Source organism: Vigna radiata, chromosome 6, assembly GCF_000741045.1.
Source record: "Vigna radiata var. radiata cultivar VC1973A chromosome 6, Vradiata_ver6, whole genome shotgun sequence".
Classification (NCBI taxonomy): Eukaryota; Viridiplantae; Streptophyta; class Magnoliopsida; order Fabales; family Fabaceae; genus Vigna; species Vigna radiata.
This window is the reverse complement of record NC_028356.1, coordinates 3,010,985-3,037,386: the sequence shown is the minus strand read 5'-3', so window position 1 is coordinate 3,037,386 and position 26,402 is coordinate 3,010,985. Positions and strand designations below refer to the sequence as shown.

General features: G+C 31.5%; 5 protein-coding genes across 8 annotated transcripts; 2 read left to right on the top strand and 3 right to left on the bottom strand.

Annotated features, from left to right (window-relative positions):
• The first annotated feature begins 139 nt into the window (after positions 1-139).
• On the top strand, positions 140-2,912 carry LOC106763250 (cation/H(+) antiporter 4-like). The gene is made up of 3 exons (XM_014647456.1): positions 140-433; positions 642-1,676; positions 1,773-2,912. The coding sequence occupies exons 1-3, from the start codon at positions 140-142 to the stop codon at positions 2,910-2,912; spliced, it is 2,469 nt and encodes an 822-aa protein (XP_014502942.1).
• Positions 2,913-5,675: 2,763 nt separating this feature from the next.
• Positions 5,676-7,954, bottom strand: LOC106765293. The gene is made up of 3 exons (XM_014649866.2): positions 7,823-7,954; positions 6,367-7,307; positions 5,676-5,975 (listed from the first exon to the last, which is right to left on the bottom strand). The coding sequence occupies exons 2-3, from the start codon at positions 7,303-7,305 to the stop codon at positions 5,970-5,972; spliced, it is 945 nt and encodes a 314-aa protein (XP_014505352.1). The 5' UTR covers positions 7,306-7,307; positions 7,823-7,954; the 3' UTR covers positions 5,676-5,969.
• Positions 7,955-9,135: 1,181 nt separating this feature from the next.
• On the bottom strand, positions 9,136-15,617 carry LOC106765280 (stomatal closure-related actin-binding protein 1). 3 transcript variants are annotated; one of them, XM_014649848.2, is made up of 13 exons: positions 15,103-15,617; positions 14,475-14,775; positions 14,153-14,281; positions 13,698-13,790; positions 13,094-13,234; positions 12,675-12,743; positions 12,355-12,438; positions 11,455-11,635; positions 10,685-10,801; positions 10,446-10,504; positions 10,073-10,204; positions 9,674-9,823; positions 9,136-9,561 (listed from the first exon to the last, which is right to left on the bottom strand). In XM_014649848.2, the coding sequence occupies exons 2-13, from the start codon at positions 14,754-14,756 to the stop codon at positions 9,514-9,516; spliced, it is 1,485 nt and encodes a 494-aa protein (XP_014505334.1). In that variant the 5' UTR covers positions 14,757-14,775; positions 15,103-15,617; the 3' UTR covers positions 9,136-9,513. The 3 variants fall into 3 exon arrangements, with proteins under 3 accessions (XP_014505334.1, XP_014505335.1, XP_022637639.1); XM_014649849.2 differs by lacking the exon at positions 15,103-15,617 and adding an exon at positions 14,887-15,033; XM_022781918.1 differs by lacking the exon at positions 15,103-15,617 and adding an exon at positions 14,917-15,033.
• Positions 15,618-17,673: 2,056 nt separating this feature from the next.
• Positions 17,674-20,781, top strand: LOC106764413 (transcription initiation factor TFIID subunit 9). 2 transcript variants are annotated; one of them, XM_014648699.2, is made up of 4 exons: positions 17,674-17,784; positions 19,348-19,620; positions 20,069-20,302; positions 20,402-20,781. In XM_014648699.2, exons 2-4 carry the CDS (start codon positions 19,357-19,359, stop codon positions 20,471-20,473), a joined length of 570 nt encoding a protein of 189 aa, XP_014504185.1. In that variant the 5' UTR covers positions 17,674-17,784; positions 19,348-19,356; the 3' UTR covers positions 20,474-20,781. The 2 variants fall into 2 exon arrangements, with proteins under 2 accessions (XP_014504185.1, XP_014504186.1); XM_014648700.2 differs by having other exon boundaries at positions 20,069-20,781.
• Positions 20,782-24,156: 3,375 nt separating this feature from the next.
• Positions 24,157-25,134, bottom strand: LOC106763249 (floral homeotic protein GLOBOSA-like). The gene has a single exon (XM_022781695.1). It carries the CDS (start codon positions 25,132-25,134, stop codon positions 24,157-24,159), a length of 978 nt encoding a protein of 325 aa, XP_022637416.1.
• Between the last annotated feature and the right edge of the window lie 1,268 nt (positions 25,135-26,402).

Sequence of the window (26,402 nt, the reverse complement as noted above, 5' to 3'; positions counted from 1 at the left end):
ACAATCAAAGGACTTCAATCAACATTATTTGATGAATATTATCCTTCCATAGTTACTGCTTTATAATAGTTTTCATGTTCTTTAGATATTTTCTTGAACTCTTGATTTCAGTTTCTGTAATTTTTACTTTGGGGACATCATGGGAACAAACGAGACTCGGGTAAGCATAAGCAACACAATTTTCAGAGGAGTAGTGTTCGACGAGAAGAATTCACACCCAGATGGGAGATTTATCATCTACAATGTTCAGATTGATATCCCACCAAAGATTGTATCTGATGGCATCTGGGGTAACACTGATATTGGCGCATTACCTGATAAAACGGTAGTGCCTCTGTTGGAATTCCAAATTCTCACCATTTTCGTCGTCACACAATGTTTTCATCTGGTACTCAAGCGTCTGGGGTTCCCCTATTTCGTTTCTCAAATGATGGTATTGTCCTATCTTTGTTTCTGGTCCCATTCAAGAACATGTCACATAACATATTGCTGCACACAAAAAATCTAGACTTTATAATGGCATGTTATTGTTGTATGTATTGTGTTTTCTTTAGGAATCATTGCATAGTATATAGTAGCAGTCATTATCATACATTGTTGTAGTTTGTTTTGAAATTTCTGTGTGTGATTTTCAATTGCAGACTGGGTTTGTTTTAGGTCCTTCTCTCAAGATAGATTCGTTGAAAGAACGAAAAAGCTTGTTGTTCCCATACGGTACTGAAGACTTGTTGAACCTAGTATCATCATTAGGGTACACATTCTTCATGTTTCAAAATTCGGTGCTAATGGATTTCAGCATGATAACGAGAACTGGGAAGAAAGCTTGGGCAATCGCTCTTTCCTCCCTGATGATTCCAACGGTTGTTGGTCTGTCCCTGTGCTATTATTTCATGGAGCACGTGCAGAAAACCCTAGGAGAGTTTGATGGAGATAATCTCCCCGTGATAGTAATAGGGCACAGTGGTTGCTCCTTCACAGTGATAGCTTCTCTTCTCTCTGATCTGAAGATTTTGAACTCTGAACTTGGACGCTTAGCACTTTCAGCAGCTCTTGTAATGGATGTGATAAACTCAGTTGTGACAGGATTAGGCACTGCTATAATAACTAGTCTTAAAACACATCCTCACGATGGTAGCAAAGGAGCTGAACTTGTGATGTACGCTGCCACCAAATACGTTCTTTTCGTGACAACTGTGATTATGATCGGACGCCCCGCAATGAAGTGGATAGTGAGAAACACACCCGAAGGAAGACCTGTGAAGAAAGCATACACCTTTGTGGTTGTCCTCATGACCTTGTTGGCTGGGTTGTTCGGATTGTTCGCTCACCAGACTGTGTTAGGTGGGGTTGTCCTCTTTGGCCTTCTTGTGCCAGAAGGTCCTCCACTAGGCTCTGAACTTATCAAACAGTTTGAGTTGTTCACAACTTGGTTCCTTTTGCCGATCTTTGTCACATGTTGTGCCATGAAGATTGATATCTCCGCACAGATGAATAGCCAATTGGTCGTTCCTGTGGTCACAGTAATTGTTATCGTGCATTTGATTAAGATTCTTTTCACCATTGGAATTTGCAGCTACTGCAACATGCCCATAACCGACGGTTTATGCCTTGCTCTCATGTTGAGCTGCAAAGGTGTCGTGGATTATGTCACCAACGTCTTCCTCTTTGATTCAATGGTATATCATTAACAAAAACAAAAAGCTCTATATATTATTGTCTTTTCATGTCACCTTTTTTGTATATTTGTAAACTTTATTCCTCATGCAATGCAGTTCTTGAGCAATGAAACGGTTTCCATGATGGCCATATCAATACTGGTGTTAGGAAGCATTGCACGCATCGGGGTGAAATCCCTCTACGACCCAACAAGGAAATACGCATGCTATCAGAAAAGGAACATCCTGAACTTGAAACCCAACGCAGAGTTTCGAGTGGTAGCATGCATCCACAAATCAAGCCACATAATGTCTGTAAAAAACGTTCTTGACATTTGTTGCCCCACGATAAGCAGCCCCTTAGTGGGTCACGTCTTGCATCTGAAGGAACTGGTTGGTAGATCCTCTCCCATCTTCATATCACACCGTCTTCAAGAAAGGGTTGGCTCAAACCACAACTACTCCGAAGATGTGATCGTAGCATTCGACCTCTTCGAACATGACAGAGCGGGAACTGCGGTAGTTAGCACCTACACAGCCATCTCTCCCTTACGTTTCATGCATGACGATATCTGTTACCTTGCATTGGACAAAGTGGCTTCCATCATCATTCTTCCATTTCACGTGAGATGGGAAGAGGATGGTTCCATCAGTTCAGCAGATCAAAACATAAGAACTCTCAACGCTAAGGTTCTTAGAAGAGCACCATGCTCCGTGGGGATTCTGGTGAACCGAGGATCTTCTTCTTCTTCCTCTACTCACAACAACTGCATCATGACTAATTCAGGGAAACGAATAGCAGTGATCTTTCTGGGGGGTTCAGACGATCGAGAGTCATTGTGCTTGGCTAAGAGGAGCATGAGAGATTGTTCTTGCAACTTGGTGGTGTACCACTTGGTTTGGGCCCACTGTGAGGCAAACTGGGATATGATGCTGGATGATGAGGTGTTGAAGAGTGTAAGGGGGTACTATGGTAGGCTTGAGAATGTGTCGTATGAACTTGTGACCATTCATCAAGCTTCTGAGACGAGTGCTTTTGTTTCAAGCATTGCAAATCAGCATGATTTTTTCATAGTTGGGAGGCGCCATGGTATGAAATCGCCGGTAACGGCAGCACTTGAGAGTTGGACGGAGTTTCCTGAGTTGGGTGTGATCGGAGATTTGCTTGCTTCCCCCGATAGCAGAACCGATGCTTCAATTCTTGTAGTACAACAACAACAAACGTCCAAGGTTGTCACAAAAGAGATAGATATATAAATTACTTGTTCTTTTCATGTGTCGGTTCTACAGGTAAGAATCTTTTGTATGAAATTTACAACTAAGGGAAGATTATTTCATTCAAATTATTTTATTCAATCACAATAATTTCTATAATCTTGAGTTATATCTAATAGAAAAATGATTATTTTGAGATACCTAAATTTTTTACATTTATCTAATACTATTTTTACTTATTATTATTTTTTCTTGAAAAAAATACAAAAGTTTAAACATTTATGACCATGTATTATATTTTCTCTCAGATGAATGTAAATCTAAAAGTATAACATGATATCATTACTTTGTGTAATATTATATTTCCCGTGTCAATTTTTTAAACTTTTATAAATTTTACTTTGTTTTTCAACAAGTGCTTTAAACACGTGAATATCACTAAATACTTTTTGTAAAATGTTTTTTTAATAATTTTTTTATAACTTTTTTACAACATTTACATCTCGTCTCTTTTAAATATGTTTTTGAAAATAAATTTAAACAAATTAATAAAATAGTAACATATTATCAAAAAGTTGTTGTAAAAAATTGTTGTATATCATAGTCCAAACACGTGAATATCATCAAATATTCTTAGCAAAATATTTTTTTAACTAATTTTTTTTACAATTTTTTACAACATTCATCCTTTTCAAATATTATTTTAAAAATAAATTCAAACGAACCAATAAAATAATAACAGATAACCTATTATAAAAAATTATTATGAAAAGTGCTTGACATTTAATGAATTCATACTATTAATACACCTTCAATACATTCAATTTCATTAAACATTTCTAATAACACATTATTCAACAATGTGCAACATAGTATCATTATGAAATAGCTTAAGTTTATTAAATGGAAATTGTCATAGTTTAAATGATAGCAGAATCTTCAACCATCCTGTTAAGTCAAGGATTAAAACATTTTGAGTGCAAATTAGGAGAGAATTTGACAGCAGGGTGATTTAATGATTCTAACAAATTGAGAAAATTAAGTTTGAAATAACTTTAATGTCAGCTTTAAAATATTAAAATTAAAATTTATCTTATTCTCACAAAATTGGTTTAATAATGTGATGTTTATACTAACGCCCCGACGACAACTTATGGATTAGGCTAAGTATGTTTAACCATGGAGAGTTAGGCTACTGAAAAGCAAATGTATTTGTTGATATGAGTAGTCAAATTAATTCTTTTAAGCTATCCTTTAACCGTATAGTCTCATACCTATACAGTCTCTAAATCTCTCTCATTCCAGTGTATGTTCGATTCGTTCATGTGTCCTCGGGAGGGGGGTAGTAGTATCTCTTTTGCATGGTCCCCCCTCCCCTTTTACAGGGGTTCTAATTGGAGTCTAAAAAATGGATAATGGTTCATATTAGAAATCCACTAAATTGGGATTCCAACTAATAAGATAGGGGTTTACAGTCCATTTTGTCATTTGTTTTCCAAATCCACTCGAAACCTGTAGGAGCCGCTCCTTGTCTGTACCTCTTACACCGGCGATTACTCCTCACCCTCGTCAGTGTCCAGATATCACATAAATTATAATTTAATCATATTTTAAGGCAAGAATCTCCCACCTTATGTACAATATTTATTCGGTGTAATAATTTATTAATCTTAGGTGCCTTAAGTTATGCAATATATATATATATATATATATATATATAATAAATTTAATTTAAAAGATTAGTTTAATTAAAAGTTTAGTAGGATGACATCTTAATTAAGAGTGAAAAAGATTATAGAAACTATTAAAATTAATCTAGAAACATTTTAAGCATAAAATTAGAGTATCTACTAAATAGAAACTATGAAAAAAAACTAATAAGAAATTATTATCGGTATAGTTTTAAGATAATTATGAAAAAATTTAATCAAATTCTTAAAATAACATATAATATACTTTATTTAAAATGATAATTCAACTTTATTGAAAATGAAAATTTCATAATTCAGTAGCAGAAGTGACGGCAGCGATGGTGGTAGTATTATGCAATGATGGAAAGTGTGGAATCTTTTCCTAATATAGTGGGGGTGCAGCTAGTAATTTTGGCAGGACGCAATAGCCTACTTTCAAACTAGTATTCAAAGTATTAAAATAATGTTTATATTCATTACCAACATTTTTTTACAATATTTTAATAATGGGTCACCATTTCATTCGTCTTTTTAAATTTATTTTAAAAAAAATATTTAAAATCAACCAATCATAAATTACTACGTTATAAAAAAAAATTATTAAAAGAAATTTTTCCGTAACATAAGGGTGCAAAAAGTTGTTTTTGTATGACAATAATATTAGTATATAACTTTTATATACTTAAGTATTAAAAGATTGCATAGATTATAGATGTAATACTCCAATTTTGATTGGGAAATAGTTCACACATTATCTAAGTTTTGTCCTTTCAGCTATACTCGTTCGAATCAAGCATTACTTTTACTAGTATTTTGGCCCAAGAAATGTTAGTCTAAAAAAGAACCTTCTCTTTATGGACGAATTTAGTAACCAATATTTTGAAATTACGAGGAAGATGCATTTTTTTGTTTTAATTCTTAGACCAGAACAGGCATAAAATTTTGGAATGTTTTCATGTTGTTTGGTACAAGTACCCTTTGATTCAAACTAATAATACAATAAACTGTTTGATTTAAGGTGTAGACCATACACAGCCCTCAAAAGAAACCATAACACGACCAATTCTCAGTCCTAAAATGACTAACAAAACTCCACCTCACAAACAGATAGATAAATAGATAAAACCGACCACATACTATTTTCAAGGCAAATCATCTTTTATCTCACATTAAGATAACATTAGATTCTAAAGATAATCAATTAAGTACAACAAAAGCATGATTCAAACAAAGAAAACAAGCCAAACTGAAGCATATTTTCACTAAAATTCTGATACTATCTCATAATTTGAATGTCAACCTGATCTCTAAAAATACATATCAATGCCATCAGAACTCATAAAGTAATGCCTCGAACTTCAAGTCTGCTTTTATTAGTAACTAGTAAATAAGCTGCTACAATTCTTTTTCAATCCTGCAAAGAAAAAGATTATAGACAGAAGTTATGAAACAAGCATATACAACTTATACAAGATAAAGAGATTACCAAGAGTTAGTGTTGGGAAGCAACCTTATTTCAGATAAGAATTTCTCATATAAGTAAAAGACAAAAAATTGTTCACCTAATCTATTTATCAAATTTCCAACCAATTACAGGAAGTGTTTTTTTTTTTTCAATACTAGATTCTGAAGCATTTCTGTTATATTGAAAATATGCAAGACAAGGGCTACATATGTTAATTCAAAGCTATCTCCCGTCTGATGATATGTGCAGTTGCAAGCCAATACCTTATCATTTTGTAGAGAATGTTGAAAACATTGAAAGGAATCAAGAAACATAATTAAAAGAAGTTTTATTAACAAACCTCATCGTCGTCATCATCATCGTTTTTCTTAAGTTTGGTTGTACCACCCTCTTTGCTGATGGGCAATTTCATTGCACCAAAGGGAGTGTCAACATCAATATTTCCTTTCATGGTGTAACCAGTTCCCCTTCCTCTAATCATATCCCAGAGGGCAGAGCCAAAATCCTTAGGCCTGAAGGTAATTGGTATATCAATATAGGTAATCCCACTTTTCTCAATTTTAGCAGACTTGGTGAGTTCAGCACCACCAATGCTATCATCACCAAGCCACACCTCATAATCAAGAGCATTCAGGCCAAGGTCAAAATCATTCTTGTTTTCCAACTTCAAATGAAGAGTTGCAACTGTCTCTTCAAAAGAGAACCTCTCAAAATGAATCTTCTCAAGATCAATATCAGGCTTATAAGGTATGGGGATTTCTCCAGTTTTCTCCAAAGGTAGAGTTAGCCTTCCCAAGATGGGAACATCAAAAATCAGACTCACCTTCACCCTATAAGGAATGATGCTTCCTGGTTTAATATCAGCATATGTTTGCTTGATGTCATCATAAATCAAAGTAAGAGGAATTTTCACAGTCTGCTCTCCGTGTGCATGGATGGTACCTGCATCTGGTATCAATCCAGAAACTAGCTTCCTTCCATCACTCTCAACCAAGTAATCTATGTCAATCAGAGGGATTGGCACTGGATTAGGGTTCTTTATGAGCACATCAACAACAAGATCTACCTTGTGAAGATTAATTGATGGAATGTGTATCGCAGTAACATCAGCAGAAGGCTTCCCAAACCCAATAGCTTCCTCAATCTTCTCACCAATGTCGTGAATGAAATCCTTCACCTTGTCAATGAATCCACCCTTCCCTTCCTCTTTGTCATCTTCCTTGTGCTTTTCATCCTTGGTACCCCTTTCCACCACCTCTGGCTCATCAGATGTCGACATATCTAAATCACAGATGCCAAATTTTCACATAAGTTAGCTTCATCAAGATCCAATTCCAACCCAATCACACAACCAATCAAAGTCAACCAAAGTCACAAGTTAACTCTCTGATCAATTATTTGCAAAGGAAAAAACACTGCAACATGCTGGATCACTTACATCAGCATTTGATAGTTACAAACACACGAATCAAAAATACAAACTTTAGATCTCCATGATCCAAAAATTCAACCAAACTTGTCATTCCATATCAGGGTGATGATAATAGGAAAAAAAAATCAACTTTATTTGCATTTTGATAAGTAATTACTTTTTGCAAGTAGATTTCCCAGGAATCAAAAATAGAAGATGCACAGAATCATAAGACTGTCAATGCTTGATTATTTGAATTGAATACAGGATACCATCCTCACAAAATGAGGAAGCATGGCCAAATTGGCCTTAAAGGGGATCAAAAAAATGGAAGATACTGGGTGGGAATGAAGCAGAAACATGAGAAAGAGTGCAGAGAAAGTACCTGAGAATTGAAATGAAACGAGTGATCCAAGAGAGAGAGAAAGAGTATGTAAATGTGAATCAGATTAACACAACACAACAACAACACTCAACAGCATAGAGATCAAGATTTTGTAGGTGGAAAATAAATACAACAAAAGAAAGTGAAAAACAATTAGCTGTGATAATGAAGGGTCGGATATTTGGCACGAAGACAAGACGAATGGTAGCCGTTGATTGAACTTTGACCACAAATCCAGCATAGCATGGTCCACACGGAATGTACATGGTTTAAAGAGGGAAAATGCGTAAATAAAGATTTCAACTATACTAACAGCTACAACTACAAAGTTCAGCAAAAAGTCAAAATATGATGAACTTATCTTTTTCTTGTTTATTAAATATTGAGTTCATATTATTGAATGTTTTTTACAAAATTATTATGGCTTATTTTTTCATTTTTGTAAACTTTGAAATAATTCTTTTAGTTTTCGTCATATGCCTAAATTTTTGTTTTAGTTTTCATTAAAAATATTTAAAATTAAAATTTATTCATTTTACAGAAAGTAAAAAGTAAAAGCACTCTTTATATCGATTAGTGTAGAAGACAGAACACCTACCAGTCAAGAGTTGGCAGTATTAAATATTTTGATACAATATGTTCTTGATTATTTTAATTAACAAAAATTGTGAAGTTTAAAACTAAATTAATAAATAGTAGTATTCAAGCAAATTTTAAAACATGGGGACGCTAAGTTGGTAAGCAACGGATATCTTATGCACTGAATTTTGTAGAAAAAAAATAGTATATAAAGAATAAAGTACATAAAAAAATAGAAAAGAAAAAATAAACAATAAATAGAATATATTGTTGGAATATCATTTTAAAAACAAAAAATAAGTACATAGAAAATAATAATAAACAGACTATTTTTAATTTTTTTTTCTGTAATATATGTTTCTAGCACTTTTAATCTGAGAAAAAAAAAACACTGAAACATCATGAAAGGTCAATTTTTGAAAAATTCACCACAATTGAACTGTTACAAAATGTTAAAACATTCACTGAGCGTTTCTTTTTTGCAACTTCAACATGTTTGTGTTGTACTTTCTTTGATATTTATTCTTCCTTATTTTAACTTTATCAAACCCTCACATTCTTTTTTAAAATGTTGATGCATAACTACATTAATACTTTAAATATATAATGAGCTTTTTTTTTATAGTTTTTGTTTTTATTTGTAGTTTTTGCTGCAAATTCTTAGTATACTGATAAACGTATAGTATCCATTTATGTGTCTACGACAGAACATTGGATTCTTGAGGTAAATGGAGTAATATAAACATTGGATTCTTTTATATCACAAATGAAAGAAGAACAAGATTCACATATTGTCCTGTTCACGAGGTCAGTGTCCATAGACAACAGCAATCAGAATTCTCAGTAATTGTCTGTCCATAAAAATACAACCAATTAGCATTTCAATACAAAATGCTATGACTAAGCAACCTAATCTCACAGGCAAATAAAAATATGCCTTGAACTGATGAAACAAAATTATATATATATGATTCAGACCACAAGGTGTGAATCACTACAAGCTAAACCAATATTATAAGGAAGATTTCAAGAGTTTAAATAACACTTATGGTAATAATACAAGGTAGAAAAACTCATAATTACAAGGGTAGGGGAAAAATATGTAAGGAGACTCATGATGTCCCCAGAGGAGCTCTGTCATCTGGTCCAGCAAGCATGATCTGTCATTGTTTGCAGTTTCAATTTAGCAATGGTGGTGGTCAAAAAGAGAGAAAGAGAGAAAAGATCAATTCTCAAATTCTAACCAATGTGTTAAGTTTCAGAAGGACATACATTACAGTCAAATGCAAATCTCCTTGCAAGCATGATGGCAGCATTCCTTTCTCGCTCTGATTCAAAAGCTAATACAAAAGAATGCCCTTGCTTTGGCTGCCAAAAAGCTCCCTGTGCTGCTGCATTTCCACCTCCTCTAACACCACAAAGCTAAAGAAAACAAGATCAAAGGGCTGTGGTTAACCAAATTCATTTATCATAAGTGACAAGAGCACAAGAACAAATGCATTTTCATGAACACAGATAGAATCGAATAATTCAATGCACAAGGTGTGTGTCTGTGTGTATATATCAGCACAGTGATTAACAATAATATAGAGAATGAGTACAAGAAAGAGGTTAGAGCATTGATTTGCTTTTCACAATCAAAATATAAATGGTGTCAAGAGTTCTAAATACCTGCATTGAACTTGAATAGTATTCTTTGGCAATTGTGGTCTTTCCTTTGCAGAGTTTTATTCTCATCTTTCCAACATGAAGCACATGGATAGATTCAGTTGGAGGTGAACCATTCATTTGAGTTACAACTACCTGAAAAAGTATTAAATGAAACTACAACATTATTATCATGTAATCTGACTAGATGTCACTTGTAAACTTTATTTTGAAATGTGAAGAGCAAAGTACGAGATAACAACAGTTTGTCAAAACTAAAAATTTTGATTAAATGGGTAAGCAACAACTATGAAACCTTACACCTTTGGATAAAAAAACAGCTCAACTTAACAAGGCACGCATGTAAACAAAAGTTAAAAGGAACAGAACAACATACGTTAAATTCAGTGTCATGTTTGCGCACAAGTGCCTCAACATAGGTTCCCAAACCAGCAGCTGCATGAGAGTACAGAAGAAATTTAAGCTCAACAAGACGGCACAGCAAAATGTGTCTCTACCTCTTAAAAAAATAGATAACAAAACAACTTTATATTTAAAATAGAAACATGCGCAGAAGCAATGCCTCTTAGTGACTTCTACTATAGCAAATGAGGATATGTCAAATTGAAACCAGACCTGGATCTATTGGACCAGCAGTTGAAAGTGTGACATGCTCACTTTCTGAAATAACATCAGCTTGCAATATACGCCCAACATCAAAAGGCTCAGGGGCGTAAACTGATTTCGTTGCTCCTGTGAAAGTTATACTATATGATAAGGAAAGATAAAAATGATGAACTTACTGGATGACATATTTAACAACAACCAGTCTTCCGGCATCTTAAACAGCACAGCATACATAATAAGCTCCACTGACAGTTATGTTTGGCTAGCTTAAATGTATAATAGCCAGAAAATGCAAGTCACAATCTATGAATTAAGATCTTACAAAGTGATTCAGACCTAACTCAACCCTACAAAATCAGTTTGTAATATGAAGTTTACATTCATTTATATACTAAAAGATGGGCATGTATCTCTTGTGGGTGTGACTGAATAGTGAGTGACATGATAGAATTAATAAACCTCACCAGAATAGGTCCGGATACCATCTTATAAAATAGTTTGAGTCTAACTAAATTAATCATTAGTATTAGTATTTAAACAACACAAGTAGTTACATTGAACATTCATCTTATAGGAATATAATTTTCTATGAATACTAAAGGATAGAACTATCATAATCATAACTGTTATTTGCCTTCCGGAAAGTGACCAATAATAGAAAATGCAATACAATCAGTAGGAGATATGCATAAATCATGAATCAGCCAACTCGCTAGTTAAAAATAAATAAATAAATAAATAAAAAAGAAAAACACAGAAAAAAAAAACAGAAAAACTACCTGATATAAGTTCTTTTTTTGCATCATCAGGTGATACACGATACCACTGAATTGTACATTTAGAAACTTCGGGAGCATTATCAGAGCAAGGTTGAATTTGCAAGTAAGAACCTAAGGTTTCATTCCCCTCAAGTTCATATAAGTGAGGAATATTCTCCCCGCCTTTCTTTGTCCTAGTTAGCTGAAAAGTATTATGAAGGATTAACAATAAAAGAAGCTTACAATGATCAATGGAAAAATAAAAACACTGTTCAACATCAATGCCCAAACACTAATTCAAATGAATAAAATCATGGAATTTCCGAACACACCATGTCAAGAATTAGAAGATTCTCCCATGTATCTAAAGATCATACCGCCTCAGCAAAGAAATATGGAAAATTGAATAGCTCATGTTTTTCATGTAGTATTTAAAAACATTTCCTTATATATCAATCATCAGAAAATAAAGCAATTATGAAAGGATTATAGGCCCAGATTTTAAGTGTTGCCAGAGAATTTGGCAGTATGAAGGTAAATACTGCATGACACAAAGCGGAGGTGACAAAAACGCTAGCTGATAAAAGGGGGAAACCAAACACTTGAGGATTCCAGCAAGCATCTCATATTACTACTCCATGTGAAACTTTCACACGCTCAAGTCCCTCTCATAAAATATCCTCCAATGGTCATGGTACACAACAATTCTCAAGGCATGTCATCCCCAAAATCCATGCATGATGCAAAACCATGTTAAACATATTTTCAACCAAAAACCAGAGTGCAAAACCAAATTCAACTTACAAAACGTGATTCATCATAACATGGTGCTTAAAACCCCAATAACTATCTAAAGTCTTCCACATGATACTGAGAGTATATCATAGAATTGACCATGGGTGGTTTATATGACACACATACCTCCTTCTGAAGTCTAAGATACTGTCTAGTCTTCTCAGCAAGTTGAGCCCTCAATGCTCGAAGTTCATGCTCCATATCCATGACCTAGAATTTAATCAACAATCAATATAATCATCTATCTTAAATAACTTAATAAAAAGTCTTAACAATATCGAAAAAAGAAGTCTATGAAAAAAACGGAAAGAATGCTAATTCAACAAAGGAGATCAATCAAGATACTGGCACACCTAAGAAAAACGGAACCCAGAAAAAGAGAAGGCATTCGAAATAGCAATCAGATGGAAGAAAACATAGGTACATGTGTATGTGTTCATATATACCTTGCTTGGCTGATGCAGCATTTTTATTCTTCGAGCCTCTTGAACCTCCTTCATTAATTGTTCCATGTCCTGAAAGATAAAACCTTTTTTTGTTGAAATGATTATTACTAAATTAAGACACACCAACAGTATTTGTTTCCTCGTATAAAAGGAAAGAGAAAGCAAAAACAATTGAGTGGGAATGACAAACAATGCATGAAAAGGAGAAGCAGTAGCTCAATTGCATGAAACCTTGAAGCATAATTGTAAACATAAAGGTAAAATACTGAGCAAAACTCTCATCTTCCACTTTCACTTGTTCTTGTGTCAGATAACCAGCAAATATATACTGTGAGCCTATTTGGATAAACTTTTCAACAAACGCATATTACCAACTCCCTATAATAAAACATGATAAATGATAAGTAAATAGCACAAACTTGTTTCCCAGAGGCTTGAGACATTCTCTCATGTTCTTGTAGTGCCTCTTCAACTCTTTGAACTGCTGCTCTGGCATCCTCTATTTCAGCACGAGCAAAAGCTCTTTCTTCATCAACAAGTTTCTTAGCATCTTCAGAAGCCTAAAAATTAAATGAACTATCAACATCGGACAAGGAATTTCTTTATGCAGCTATGGAAAAAATATTTCATTACCAGAAACTAGTATATTCGTGGAGTTATATAGTTAATATGCAACATTCTGGTCTAGAACAGAATTACAATAATGCATTGCTCAATTCATGTACGTGCACAATTCATGTAATTGCACAATTCATGCTTTCTTATTTCATTGTTGGGACAAAGTGCTTGGAAATCTTTTTGCCGAAACTTGTGACATCTCTGTGGAGCTCAGCAAAGAACTTTTTCAGGAAACTTCTTCAGTAAGGATTGTAAGGGACTGGAGTCCTCTTTGATGCAATTGCTGATTTCATTGTGTTTACTTTTATTGCTTATAAAGAGGATTTCTTATAATGCTTGATCTTCTTTTCTTTTGCTATTTCTAATCAAAATTCTGTCATCACCATGTAAAACAGGACAGCTCACCTGCTTAAGAAAATTTGCAAGCTTCTTCACCTCTGCCTTCTCTTGTATTAGTTCTCCTTCCCTCTGAGTCAACTGAACTGCTAGAGCTTCAACCTGAAGAATGCACAGAATAAATTTACAATTTAGAAGACTGTGAATGCACAGATAAATTGGCACTGCAACCAACCTTCTACTAAAAAAATTAAAAGAAGTTTAAATTCATTTTTATTCATGGAGCAATGAAAGCATTATCTAGATAAGATGCACTTCTACAAGTATATACAAAATTTAAAAGAAGTATTTCCAAGTTCATTCTCAATTTGACTTCTCTAGCAATACACAAGACTTTATACTATAGAGCCAGCTTCATATGAAAAAGAACATAACAATATAGATATGAAAACCTGATTATTAGGTAGAAACAAAGTAGAAGTAGATATCTTCCTTTTTAAAAATAAAAATAAGAAAGAACTAACCATAGCAATAGCTTCTTCCACATCATCCTTGTTTCTGCCTGCCACACGCCCTTTTAAGGATTCAAGTGCATCTCTAAGTTTCTTCAAAAGAACATGTTTTTCCAAAGATGCTGCCTCTCTAAGTCTAGCCTAATTTCACCAGCATATGAAAAGCTTAGTTTAAAAAAGGAACATCCCTTTCTTCAAAAATTATGAATATGATCACTGGTTATTTGAATTACAAGCACTGTAAAATAACAATCTCAGGTTGCAAAACCCTCCAAAGGAATAACTGTATTCCAATGTAAAAAATAATTGAGTTTTAACCAGAACAAAGGGTAACCTCTTCAGACAACTTAGCCGCAGCAGCCAAACCCTTCTCGAATTTACTGGCAAGGTCACGAACCGAGAGACGATTATGCTGCTCCAACAGCTGAGCAGTCTCACGTGCAACAACTTCCTTCATAGACAGCACTCTAGGATCATCCTTTGTCTCCATTATCTGATTGTTAGCTCCAATTCTGTAATTAGGAAACCGACTAGAAGCAAAGACAACATCAGAAGACACCGCAGGCACGGCCTCTTTTTGCATTGTATCACCAAAATCACGAGTCACCCTTGTCATTTTTCACACTCAATTGCCTCTGCCAATCACAAAACCAAACCTTTTATAGCTTACAACAATAATACAAAAAAGGGAGCATATATACACACATGAAGAACAAAAACAGAAGCACTTTACAAACAAAACATACAAAAAGTGAGAAACTGATAAACAGAGATACCCCAAGTCCACAACCCAATAAGCCTATTGAAGTCAAAGCATATTTTGAGAGTTTTTCAGACGGAAATTAAACCCCCCTAATCATCCTTATTTCCACTCCTTTTCTTATTTTTTTTCTTTTGGGTTAAACTTAAAGCAGCAAGGAAAAGGCTAACAAGAAAAGGACAAAAAGAAAGCTTTAACTTACAGATGATGAGAAGATAGAAAATGGGTAGATATGCTTGTGATTCTAGGATCAGATGCAAAGGGGTTTGCTCAAATTTGGTTATACACACACAAGCAGTGGTCAGATCAATGGTTTGAAAGAAAGAGAGAGAGAATAAGCACTTAGCATATGGATAGAGAGAATGAGAAAGATGAAAGCTTGCTTTTTGAAAAGAGGAAAAGGAATAGGTTGTGTGTTGTGCCGCCCGTGTGTGAAGTGGCCCCGCTCTTACGGGATTTTAGTGTCAACGTTTTGTGTTGTATTGTCTTTGTGTGATCCTTTGCCACACACAACACAATACAACACAACACAACAGCTTTGAATGGAACTAGGCTACTTGGATCCTTGTCTTTAAGATGTTACGCACAACTATGGTGTTTGTTTGTTCTTATTACTAACATAACCATTACATTACATTGTCACCATTTTCATGCTTCAAACTTGAATTTCTTCCATTTTCAGGGTCCCATTCAAACCCCATTTCTAGCTGTTCCTTCAGCCTTTACTTCACTCACACTTCCATTTTCATTTTGCTTTAAAAAATTAAGGCTGGCAATGGAAACCCTATCCCTCTTTTTTTCTATTATTTGATCTGCAATTATATTATTCACGTTCAATGAATTCGAGATAGCTTTCCGTGTTGGTTCTTTGACTGGGATTTGATTTTCGTGCGCGTGACTGAAGTTGAAGGAAAACATTCCAAAATATCATTTTTTTCTTAAACAAGCTGAAAAAAAAAAGTTAAATCAATAATCTCCTAATTTTACCTATTAATTTGGGAGATCAGTGTTCCAATAATGGAAGATGATATCATATTTTTCTTCTATAACGTGTGTGCGAATAAATTATGGCAGGCTGGATAGTTGACATTTTGTAATCCATTTGTTTATCTTTCCTAATAAACCTAATTCAGAATTAATCACAATTAATTGCTTATTACCATTAGGTCATATATTAAAGGGAATAATTTGCTCCTAATTTATAATTGTTTGGTGTATATATAATGTAGATGAAGGTAGAGGCAAAATTTTCACATAATATCATCATGTTATGGATTTATTATTATGCCTATGTCTCAAAAACATTGGTTCAATTAATAATATTTTTAAATAGAATTCGGATGGTAATTTTATATTAAATATTTGAAGAAAAAAAAAATCGTCATTTATTGTCAATAAATCTTAATTCGATAAAATTATATTTTATAAAAAAATATTTGTGATCTATAAAAATATGAGCATTTATAAGACCTTTCGTGAAATATGGTATAGATTATTTTGCGATAATTTGAAGTATTAATATTAATTTGATTATTTTAGTTTTCTTTTGTAAATTATTCTCTTTATTTTAAGAAATTTATGTAGGATTCACACAATAACATTGTTTTTATTAATAAATAACTTGTAGAAGAAACTTTGATTAAAAATGACTGGTCTTTGTGATTTATAGGTTAAATTTATATTTTATCTATTTACAACAACTTAAATTATTAAAAAAATAGAAAAATTAAATATAAAATATGCGTAAAAGATAAAGTACGTGGAAAAGGCTGTTAGGTTCCATCTCCATCACGTTTTCTTTTTTTCTGAAATTTCATTTAAAATAAACAGAAATGCAAAGAGTGTCACTATTTCAGTATTCTATAGAAATTAAATTATTACAACTCCTTTACACTTTTTCTTTTCTTTTATCTCTCTTTGTCATGTCACATAGATTTAATTTAAATTCAATTTTAAATTTCGACAAACCTGTCTTTATTTTAAGAAGAGATATATACATACTCAAAATTAACTATTTTAAATTAACCTTATTTAATAAAGATAATGAAATATATTGTTATTACTGAAATTCTTTCTTATATTATAGTCACATCTATTAGTTATCATCTATCCAATGATGAAGATTTCAAAAGTTTGAATTAATTTAATTGTTGGATGATAATTATATGTTTCTTATTATCAATCATCAAATCCAATGATAAGATTTCAAAAGTTTGAATTAATTTAATTTAAATAAACAATTTTTTGTTCTGCGACACGGCTTAAAGAATTTTTTAAAAATTATTTATAAAAAATTATAAAATTAAGGATTAACGAAATTAAAATAAAATGCTTAGATTTTTATTCTAAAAAAAATTGTCACATGATCAATTAGAAGACATTATAAGTTCTAAGGATTATGTGATGTCAATAGTTGAAACTCAAGCTTAAAAAAAAGTTATCGATAAAAGTTTGATAAACTTTAAGGATTAATTAGATTAAGATTGAAATTCTTGGTGTTTAATTAAAAATAATAATAAAATTTAAGATTAATCGGAACATAATTAAAAATTTAGACATCTTTTTGAAAATGTCACGAGGATTAAAAATCAATTAAAATTTAGAGTTCATAATTATAAAACAATAACGTTTTAGGATGATTAAGTGCTTTTTTTTCTCTTTATTTCATTTTTCTCTTAATCTTAATAATGCTAATTTATTATATTTATTTATCAGTGTAATAAAATATTTATGTTTCTTTAATCATTTCATTTTTAGATACAAACCCTATATTCAGAATTCAGAAACATATCTAACGTCAGTTTTCACTTTTGAGCAGAGAAGCCTCCGATTCCGGCACGGTGGGCGGCATTGCAGATTCTCGGTGGTTCATCTCCGCGCCGACGTGAGTTCCTTAATCCTTTCCTTTTTCAGCTGTGAAGATGTTGAGAATTTCATGGATGTGTATTATTCCATTTTCATCTGTGAATATCTTTATCAATGCAAACCATGAATTTTTAGTACTTGTTCTGTCCTGGTCTTGGTTATATTATATGCACATATATTATATCTCCCCGTGGATAATATATGAGAAATTTTCATGGTGATTGATTATTCACCTTCAGACCCGGAATCTGCTTTGGAATTATTACATTTGATGTAATTAGCCAAATTATGCCGTTCCTGTCATGATTAAATCGCATCTTCAAGTTGTCTAAGTATTTGTTTTGTGTTTGTGAAATAGGTTAACATAATGTAGGAATATAGTTAGATTGGAGGAATTATTAGAGCTTTATTCGATCTTAAATTTGAGTCCCGAGTTTTATAAGAAATCTCCATTGAAACATAACGATATAACACGAAAAGGATTTTAAATTCATGACTTGAGATCTTAAAAGAATTCAGTCTTAACCTAATAATTAAATTAGCCTTTAAGTTGTAACGAATTGAATTGTAAATAAAAAATTATAAAAAGTAGATGTTATAGGATCTTTAGATTGGACCAAAACTTGTAAGAAAGTCTTAAAATGATGTAACAAGGTGGTAGAATAAGAACTTGTAAAATCATCTTCATCAGGAGATGTTTACACAGGTGTTTTAATAAAGTACTAGTTGTCTGAAGCAACTTTTCATTGGAGGAATATGAGATGATACGCAAGTTGCATAAAAATAGTTTGTAGCTGATATGTCAAGAAATCGTTGCTTGTCAATAAGAAAATAATTTTTTGGGCCAAGGGAGAGGGAGTGCAAATAAAGAGAGTATAAAATAAGGAGATGGAGAGAGTAAACATATAAAATAATGAGTTAGAGTTTCTTAATGTTTTTTTTTTCTATTAGAGCAAATTTGAGTATGAGTTGAAGTTTCTTAAAAAAAAAACTCAATTTGAGAAAAAATTGATATGAGTTGCTTAAAAATAATTTGAACCACATTTTACATTTTTCAATATGGGGAGTTGCCCTAAGAAGGTCTAATGAGATCCTGTCAGTTTTAATCAATATTGTACAAAACATATTCAAGTTTTTCATTTTACTCGAAAGAATTAACCGTAGTTAAATCTCCTAAGCCACTTAATAATGCATCATTGGATGATGATACACAAATATCTTATTTAACACCCATCCAACACCAATAAAATATTACTTTTATTTTAAAATATAAGTTGATTTAGGATAAATTAACTAGAAAGTAAACATATTTTTTTATTAGGTGTTAAAGGAGTGTAGGAAATTGAAAGTTCTACATGTAAAATTGTCCGATAGAGCCTATGACATGATAGGTAAACAGGCGAGATAAAGCTTTGTAATTAGGAACATCAAGTTTAGCCCGATTCACCACTACGGCAATTCTTTTGTCCTTTTCTCTATCTACAAAACCTGTGTCAGATTGGATTTTTCAACACCGTTGTAATCTGATAAGATACAATTATCCATTTTGTTTCAAGTAATCAAAAAATGTTTTTTGGTGCAGTGGACAGGCATGTCAGATAAAGATGAAGAGTTGGCTATGCCAAGGGATGCAAAGATTGTGAAGTCTTTGTTGAAATCAATGGGCGTGGGGGAATACGAACCTCCTGTTATACACACGTTCCTTGAGTTATGGTATCGCTATATAGTTGATGTGTTAACGGATGCCCAAGTGTATTCAGAGCACGCAGGCAAGTCCGAAATCGACTGCGATGATGTTAAGCTTGCTATTCAATCCAAGCTTAACTTCAGTTTCTCGCAACCACCTCCTCGCGAGGTAATATTAGTTATTTTATATTTTTCAATATTCTTACCCAGTGGTTACATATTATATTTTTTTGTTGTTGAATTTAGGCTGGTTGTGATGTTTCTAATAGAAACTACAGAACTCCTATTCCCAAATGCTTTTATTTTCTGCCTTATTTGTAGTTAAAAACTAAACAGGTGTTGCAAGTCTCACGCTAATATGAGAGATTTTGGCATGTTTATGTACTTCAATTTAAGTAAAACCCACGAGGAGAAAGTTGTTCAGTTCTGTTAGTTTCTAATATTAGGAGATATGTTTCATGGAGGAACCTCTTTCAAACTGAACATCCTGAATGGAATGATGACACTAACATCTAAGACCACAATTGCAAAAGCTTTGGTCTAGATCAGTGGTTTTGTTAGGAAAGAAATCACATGTATTACTTCTTGAACGAGTGTTTAATTTAGTGAGTTGGCAGGTGCTTCTGGAGTTGGCTCAAAACCGCAACAAGATACCACTGCCAAAGACTATAGCTGGGCCTGGTATCCCGCTTCCACCTGATCAGGACACGTTAACCAGTCCGAACTACATGTTTGGAATTCCAAGCCAAGGGTCTGGTGAACCTGAAGAAACAGAGGATGAAGAAACTAGTATTCCCAACCCCTCTCAGGAAGAGAAGACAGACATGCAACAGCAGGATCCCCATCAAAGAGTATCATTTCCAACTTCCTTTCATGATTAACAATCTTACTATAGCTTTACACGAACTTGTTTTACTACAGTGGTAGTAACAAAAACTAAAATTTTGTAGCTTGTTCAATTTGTACTTTTGACAAATTGGTTTCAAAACGGCTCGTTGCGGTCTGAAGTTCTTGTGAACTGAGACTTCACCTCAGCTCTCTATAGTTGTTGGTTTGGAGCCATGGTAATTCTGATAGGGTGAGAAGATGGAAAGTGGAAGGAGGAAGAAAAAGAAAGGATTTTTATAAAAATGGTGACGTCACCAATAAATTATTTGAGGGGAGTAGCTGATAGCTGACAACATTCTATTTTTTTTTTTGTATTATTGTTGGTAGAGAAGCTAAATAAAATAAAATGATGTCTTCTAAAATGATTTAAAAAATAGCAATTAACAGAATGGACGTCAATAGCTGTTATTTATTATGTATTTGCTTGTGTTTATTCCTTTGTCTTGAAATATTTATATTGAACACTGAAAATTTTATATTAATTTCATAAATTATACATTTAAGAAAAGAAAATTAGTTTCTTATTCAAATCATATTAAAATATTTGTTTGTAACATGCTTTATTTATTTTTATTTGTTATAATTTAAAAAGAAATCCTAAAATGCAAATAACAGTAACATTAAAAATGTGTTTTATAATAGCTTTAGAGTATTAATCGTACTCAGTTATTGTTTTCTTACCTTGCTAGTTTAATATTTGAGAGAATTATGTTTTGGTACGGTACCAACATTTTACTAATTTTTTTATACGGATTTCTAAATCTGTTTAACATATTTTTTTAAATTGTTTTTTTAATTTTAAATTTAATAAATAAATAATTTATTTTAATATTTTAATTAAATTTTTTAATTTTAAAAATATTAAATTACCTTTATTATAAAATTTAAAAAATATTTAGTTTATTTTAATATAGGTTATTATTTCAATAGTTATTATTACAATTGTAATAATACTAAAAATAATAAAAATATAAAATCTGATTTAATATATTTTAACATATTAAATTATATTAAAATTAATTAATTATCTATGAAAATTTAAATTAAAAACAAAATTTGAAAAATATGTTAAACAATTTTTAAAAACCATTAAAATATAAAAACAAAATTATATTAACAGAATTAGAAAAAAATAATCATATTAACAAAATTATTAGATAAAATTTACATTAGAAAGCAAAATTTGAAAAAATATGTTAAATGGTCTTTGAAAACCTTAACGTGTTAACAGATTTTGAAAACCATTTAACATATTTTTATTTTTTTTAATTTAAATTAATAAATAGTTTATTTATTTTAATATGATTTAATATATTAAATAAGATTTTACATTATTATTATTTTTATTATTAGTATTATTAGTATTATTTTATTATTACAATTGTAATAATAATTATTAAAATAATAACATGTGTTAAAATAAACCAAATATTTTTTAAAATTTTATAATAAAAGTAATTATTTAAATGGAGTGTATAAAATAAAGACCTACACTTGAAATGAAATAAGCGGAAAAATAAAAAATTTAAATGAAGCAGTTTTGATTTAAAAATTGGTTGAGATTTTTAACATATCATAGAATTTAATTAAAAAGAAAAAGAAAAGGAGTTTAAAAAGGAAGACACGTAAATAATTGAGAAAAATGGGAAGAGAACACAGTAAAACAATTTTTTTAAAAAAGATAAATGTTTTCTTTTAGAAGAAATAGTATAAACCTCAAGACATAGCGTATTGTTGATTGATCTGTTAAAAGCTTTGTAATTAATTAAAGTATGAGAAATTGACCTTATTTTATTAGTGATCATTGCAATTGTTAATTTTAAATGTTTTGACCGATGGTGTGATTTTTGTGCTCCATTGAGTGATTATGATGTTTTTCTTTGTCTTTCTAAACAATTTGGGAAGAGAAAATTTTTTAAAAAGTAAGGATTAGATTTTCTTCTAATAATCTTGAAACTTATTACATAACTGAAATGAATACATAAAATTATTTCTTTTAGATTAAATCCTTTTAAAAGTTTCTTTCTATGTGGAGTTTTCTCAAGATCTCGTCTTATACGTGGATTTTTACTAATGAAACTCTTGTACATGGCATTTTCTAAATGAAACATTTTAAAAATTGGGATTTTTCTGAAAGATTTTAAAATTAAGGTTAATTGAAATTTGAATTGAGAAGAGAAATTCTGAAGCTTCAAATTGGTAGGATTTCAACCATGGAAGCATCTCTGTTCTACGTTCATCATCAAGCCCAGATTCACTTGCAAACAGAAACCAATCCAAAAATCATCATCCTCATCGTGACCCAAAAGACGCGAAACTCCTTGCATGCTCCTCATCTCCTTGGCACAACCTGCATCAGAAATCGGGACCAGAGAAAAGTAAATTTGTGCAACAACCCAAGAACCCTGAATTAAACCCTATGAAAAACCCTAAGCGCAAATTTCGTCTACCCCTCTTCTCCATCTCGTGCCACTCAAACCTTCATCCGACAACCATGGCAACCAATCAAACCAGAATCGCGTCACCCAGGAAACCATCAATACCAGTCCAATCCACTTAAGCCACGGCTGAAAGCGAGCAGCCACCATAGAAGCAAGAGAGTGTTTTCCCCTTACCAATATAAAACCTAATTCATGAAACCCTTGCACAGACCACTTCAGATTTTCTCTTCCTAATTTTAAACCCAGATCAAAATTTGCATCCCAATTTTACAAATGTTTGTTTAAGATAATGCTCAGTACAAATAAAAACCCAGGTATAGGGTTTGTGCACGCCACATCTCTAAAATTATTCACGTCACGCTCACAGATAAGCAAAAACTTAACTCCGTCAATTTGATTTAATGGCAGAACCCAATTGATTTAATTTTTCAATATTAAAAATCTAATTGGCAAAACTTAAAAGATGAGATGTAACTGGGAGAATCCAACAAAAATAAGAACATCACATTTGGTTTAACCTTCTTTTATTATAACTTATTACATATATTTTTTTTTTATTACAACTTATTACATATCTGAAATTATTTGATTTTTATAAAATTATATATGAAATAAAACATGTGAATGAATTATATATATATATATATATATATATATATATATATGATATTCTTTATTTAATTATAAAAAAACAATTATTTCAAAGTGAATCATATATTATAAATAATATATAATGACTCTTTTCATACTATTAAGGGATGTATGTTTCTTAATAAGAGATTAAATTGGACCAAAATTTCAAGGAGAGACTAATTCTAAATTAATCAACCTTAACACAATTATATTTTTAAGCATTATAAAAAAATATTTAATAATAATTCAAATTAACAATACATATACACAATATTTTGATAATTTTTTTATTATTTATTACTTAATTATTATAATTATTATTTAAATTTAAAATAAAATATATAAAAATTAATTAATTTTATAAAACTTATTTTAATTAGGGTTAAGTATATTTTTGGTCTTTTAATTTTTTTATGTAATTTTAAAAATAAGAGATTAAATTAGTCCAAAATTTCAAGGAGGGACTAATTCTAATTTTTACTATTTAGAGAGAAAAAACATATTTAATCTTTTAATTATTAAATATTAAATATAATTCAGAAAATACTCGTGCAATGAACGTTACAAATATTAGTTTATTCACCAAAATTTTCTAAATAAACAAATAAAAAGAATCTGATACAAAATTATTGTTGTAAGTAACTCTTGTAGGTAAGAAATGCTAAAAAAACAGAACAAAAAACTAAAATCCATTAAACATACTATACTGTAAGAGAAAACATATATATCTAAATAAATAGCATCTACTTTCTTCTTTCCATATAGTTTAAAAAATGAGGTTGAAGCATATTAGAAAGATCAATGGGTTGAAATCCTTGTGATGGACCTGGTCGATTTGACAGGCTCTGGAATGTTGCATCGCACTGCAATTCAGCAGGAAGAGTTTGCAAAGCAACATTATTATACGGCTGCATTGTTTGAATATTTGCATTGTAATAGCACAATGATGAGTTTTGGTTTTTGTTTGTTCTATCTTCCTGTTGTGTATTCATTCTGTGATCACTTCCACCAACTTGATTATTCCAATCCACTGCTATATTTTTTTCTATCAATTGGTTGAAGTTTTGATGACCCAATTGAAACAAACAAGGTAGAGAACTTTGGCTGAGATGACATGGATAATATGGTACTTGATTGTTATCATTAGTAGGAAAAACCTGCGTTTGAGACATGTTCTGCATGAAAAACCTTTGTTGGTTTGGAGCCAACAAAGGAACAAGTGCTTCATCATTGTCTGGTTCTGCTATTGCTTTTCCCTTTGAATCTCGTTTGAACATGTTCATCCTTTGATTACAAGCTTCAAGCTTAGCATCCAAAATGCTTACAAACATCCTCAGCTGTTCCTCTTGAAGAGTATTGTAAGAGTCATCCCAGGTTGGATACGTGAGCTGGATCTTCTCTTTGTGCACTTTGGAAATCTCTCCTTCGATTCTTTTCATCCTTTCATCGAAATACTCTTCCACATCATACACCTTTGGACGCCTATCACTGGTAGTGTTCAGATATTTCTGAATCACACGTTTCAACTCTCTTGGGTCTTGTGGCCATGTTTCAGGTTCATCAAGAAAATTTGAAGCAAAGATAATCACACCAACGTCAACTGAACAAAGTGTTGAAAACTCGTAAACTTTCTTTATTAATCCGTTCTTTCTCTTCTGAAATGTTGTCTTTCTAGCCTTCTCTTTCTCTATCAGATCCATGGGTATCCTTCCACGTCCCATTTTCTGCTATACACAACAATAATTGCCCGCATTCACTATCCAAGTGTTTGCACAAGGGAAAAAGTCTCTTAACAACTCTTTTTTGACAATTTTTTGACAACGCATACGTGACAATCTATGATTGGTCCCTTTCAAATATTTTTTTAAACATAAATTCAAACAAACCAATAAAATGATGACACGTGTCTTGTTGTAAAAAAGTTGTTAAAAAAGAGTTGTCAAAATATCATTGTCCTTGCATAAAAGTTTATACATACACAAACAAACACTAATGGATCATGATATTTTAACAACTTTTTTACAATATTGGTCTGTTTGAATTTATTTTTAAAAAAATATTTGAAACAAATCAATCACAAACTATTACGTATGCGTTATAAAAAAAATTGTTAAAAGAACTTTTTTCAACGGTAATATATGAAAAATATTTTTTTTAACAACTTTTTTTACAACACTTTTACAATGCTAATGTAATAACATTGATCCATTTCAAATATAAAAATCAATAAAATAATAACACATGATCTATTATTAAAAAATAATTAAAAAAAGTTGTTAACATGTCATGGTCGTATTATATAACAATATTTTGCAACAACAAAATTGTTTCTTTGCATCAAAATAGAAATAAGCTGAGAGTTAATCACTTCATAGCAATTTTAAGAAAGAAAACGTATCTTTAACAAATTTTTTTTACAACATTTTTATAACAGCTTATATCACAGTTTGTGATTGGTCTGTTTTAGATATAAGAACTAATAAAATAGTAACATATAATCTGTTATCAAAAGATATTGTTAAAATATCATGATCCTTTTAAGAACACAAAATCATCCAAGTTCTGGTTGTGATGACAGTGTTAGGCTGAAGATATGCAGCAAAAAGAAAACCAAAGTTTTCGCATAAATGCAAACAAGATAAATGACATTAACATTTTCATGATTCAAAAGTTTACTATTTTGTTCAAGTATAAGTGCACATACCTCTTTGATCTTCCTTTTTCCTTTTTCTCAGCAATCGTTTACTTCCTGAAGAAAGTCTGGTTTCTATTATCTCTTAAGCTTTTCTGGTTTTCTTTGCTTTCTATACATATATGGCATGATAGCCTAATGAGCGCTGTCTTAATCTCTCATTAAATAATAATCGGGATTTTAATTATAATTTCCTTTTTTACCTTTCAATTTGTTTTATTGTTTTAGATTATAATTGGATTATCCTTAATTAATTAAAAAAATATAAACCATTATTACAAAATCTCGACCTATGAA

What these genes read in the sequence shown, in the direction of transcription:
- LOC106765293 (XM_014649866.2), bottom strand. Translation starts at nt 7,305, where the DNA reads ATGTCGACATCTGATGAGCCAGAGGTGGTGGAAAGGGGTACCAAGGAT.
- LOC106764413 (XM_014648699.2), top strand. Translation starts at nt 19,357, where the DNA reads ATGTCAGATAAAGATGAAGAGTTGGCTATGCCAAGGGATGCAAAGATT. An exon ending in CGCAACCACCTCCTCGCGAG is followed by an intron (nt 19,621 to 20,068) that starts GTAATATTAGTT and finishes GTGAGTTGGCAG; the next exon opens with GTGCTTCTGGAGTTGGCTCA. An exon ending in AGCAGGATCCCCATCAAAGA is followed by an intron (nt 20,303 to 20,401) that starts GTATCATTTCCA and finishes AAAATTTTGTAG; the next exon opens with CTTGTTCAATTTGTACTTTT.
- LOC106763250 (XM_014647456.1), top strand. Translation starts at nt 140, where the DNA reads ATGGGAACAAACGAGACTCGGGTAAGCATAAGCAACACAATTTTCAGA. An exon ending in ATTTCGTTTCTCAAATGATG is followed by an intron (nt 434 to 641) that starts GTATTGTCCTAT and finishes TTTCAATTGCAG; the next exon opens with ACTGGGTTTGTTTTAGGTCC. An exon ending in TCTTCCTCTTTGATTCAATG is followed by an intron (nt 1,677 to 1,772) that starts GTATATCATTAA and finishes CATGCAATGCAG; the next exon opens with TTCTTGAGCAATGAAACGGT.
- LOC106763249 (XM_022781695.1), bottom strand. Translation starts at nt 25,134, where the DNA reads ATGGGACGTGGAAGGATACCCATGGATCTGATAGAGAAAGAGAAGGCT.
- LOC106765280 (XM_014649848.2), bottom strand. Translation starts at nt 14,756, where the DNA reads ATGACAAGGGTGACTCGTGATTTTGGTGATACAATGCAAAAAGAGGCC. An exon ending in TGCTGCATCAGCCAAGCAAG is followed by an intron (nt 12,439 to 12,674) that starts GTATATATGAAC and finishes ATTAAATTCTAG; the next exon opens with GTCATGGATATGGAGCATGA. An exon ending in ACTATTCAAGTTCAATGCAG is followed by an intron (nt 9,824 to 10,072) that starts GTATTTAGAACT and finishes TGTTTTCTTTAG; the next exon opens with CTTTGTGGTGTTAGAGGAGG.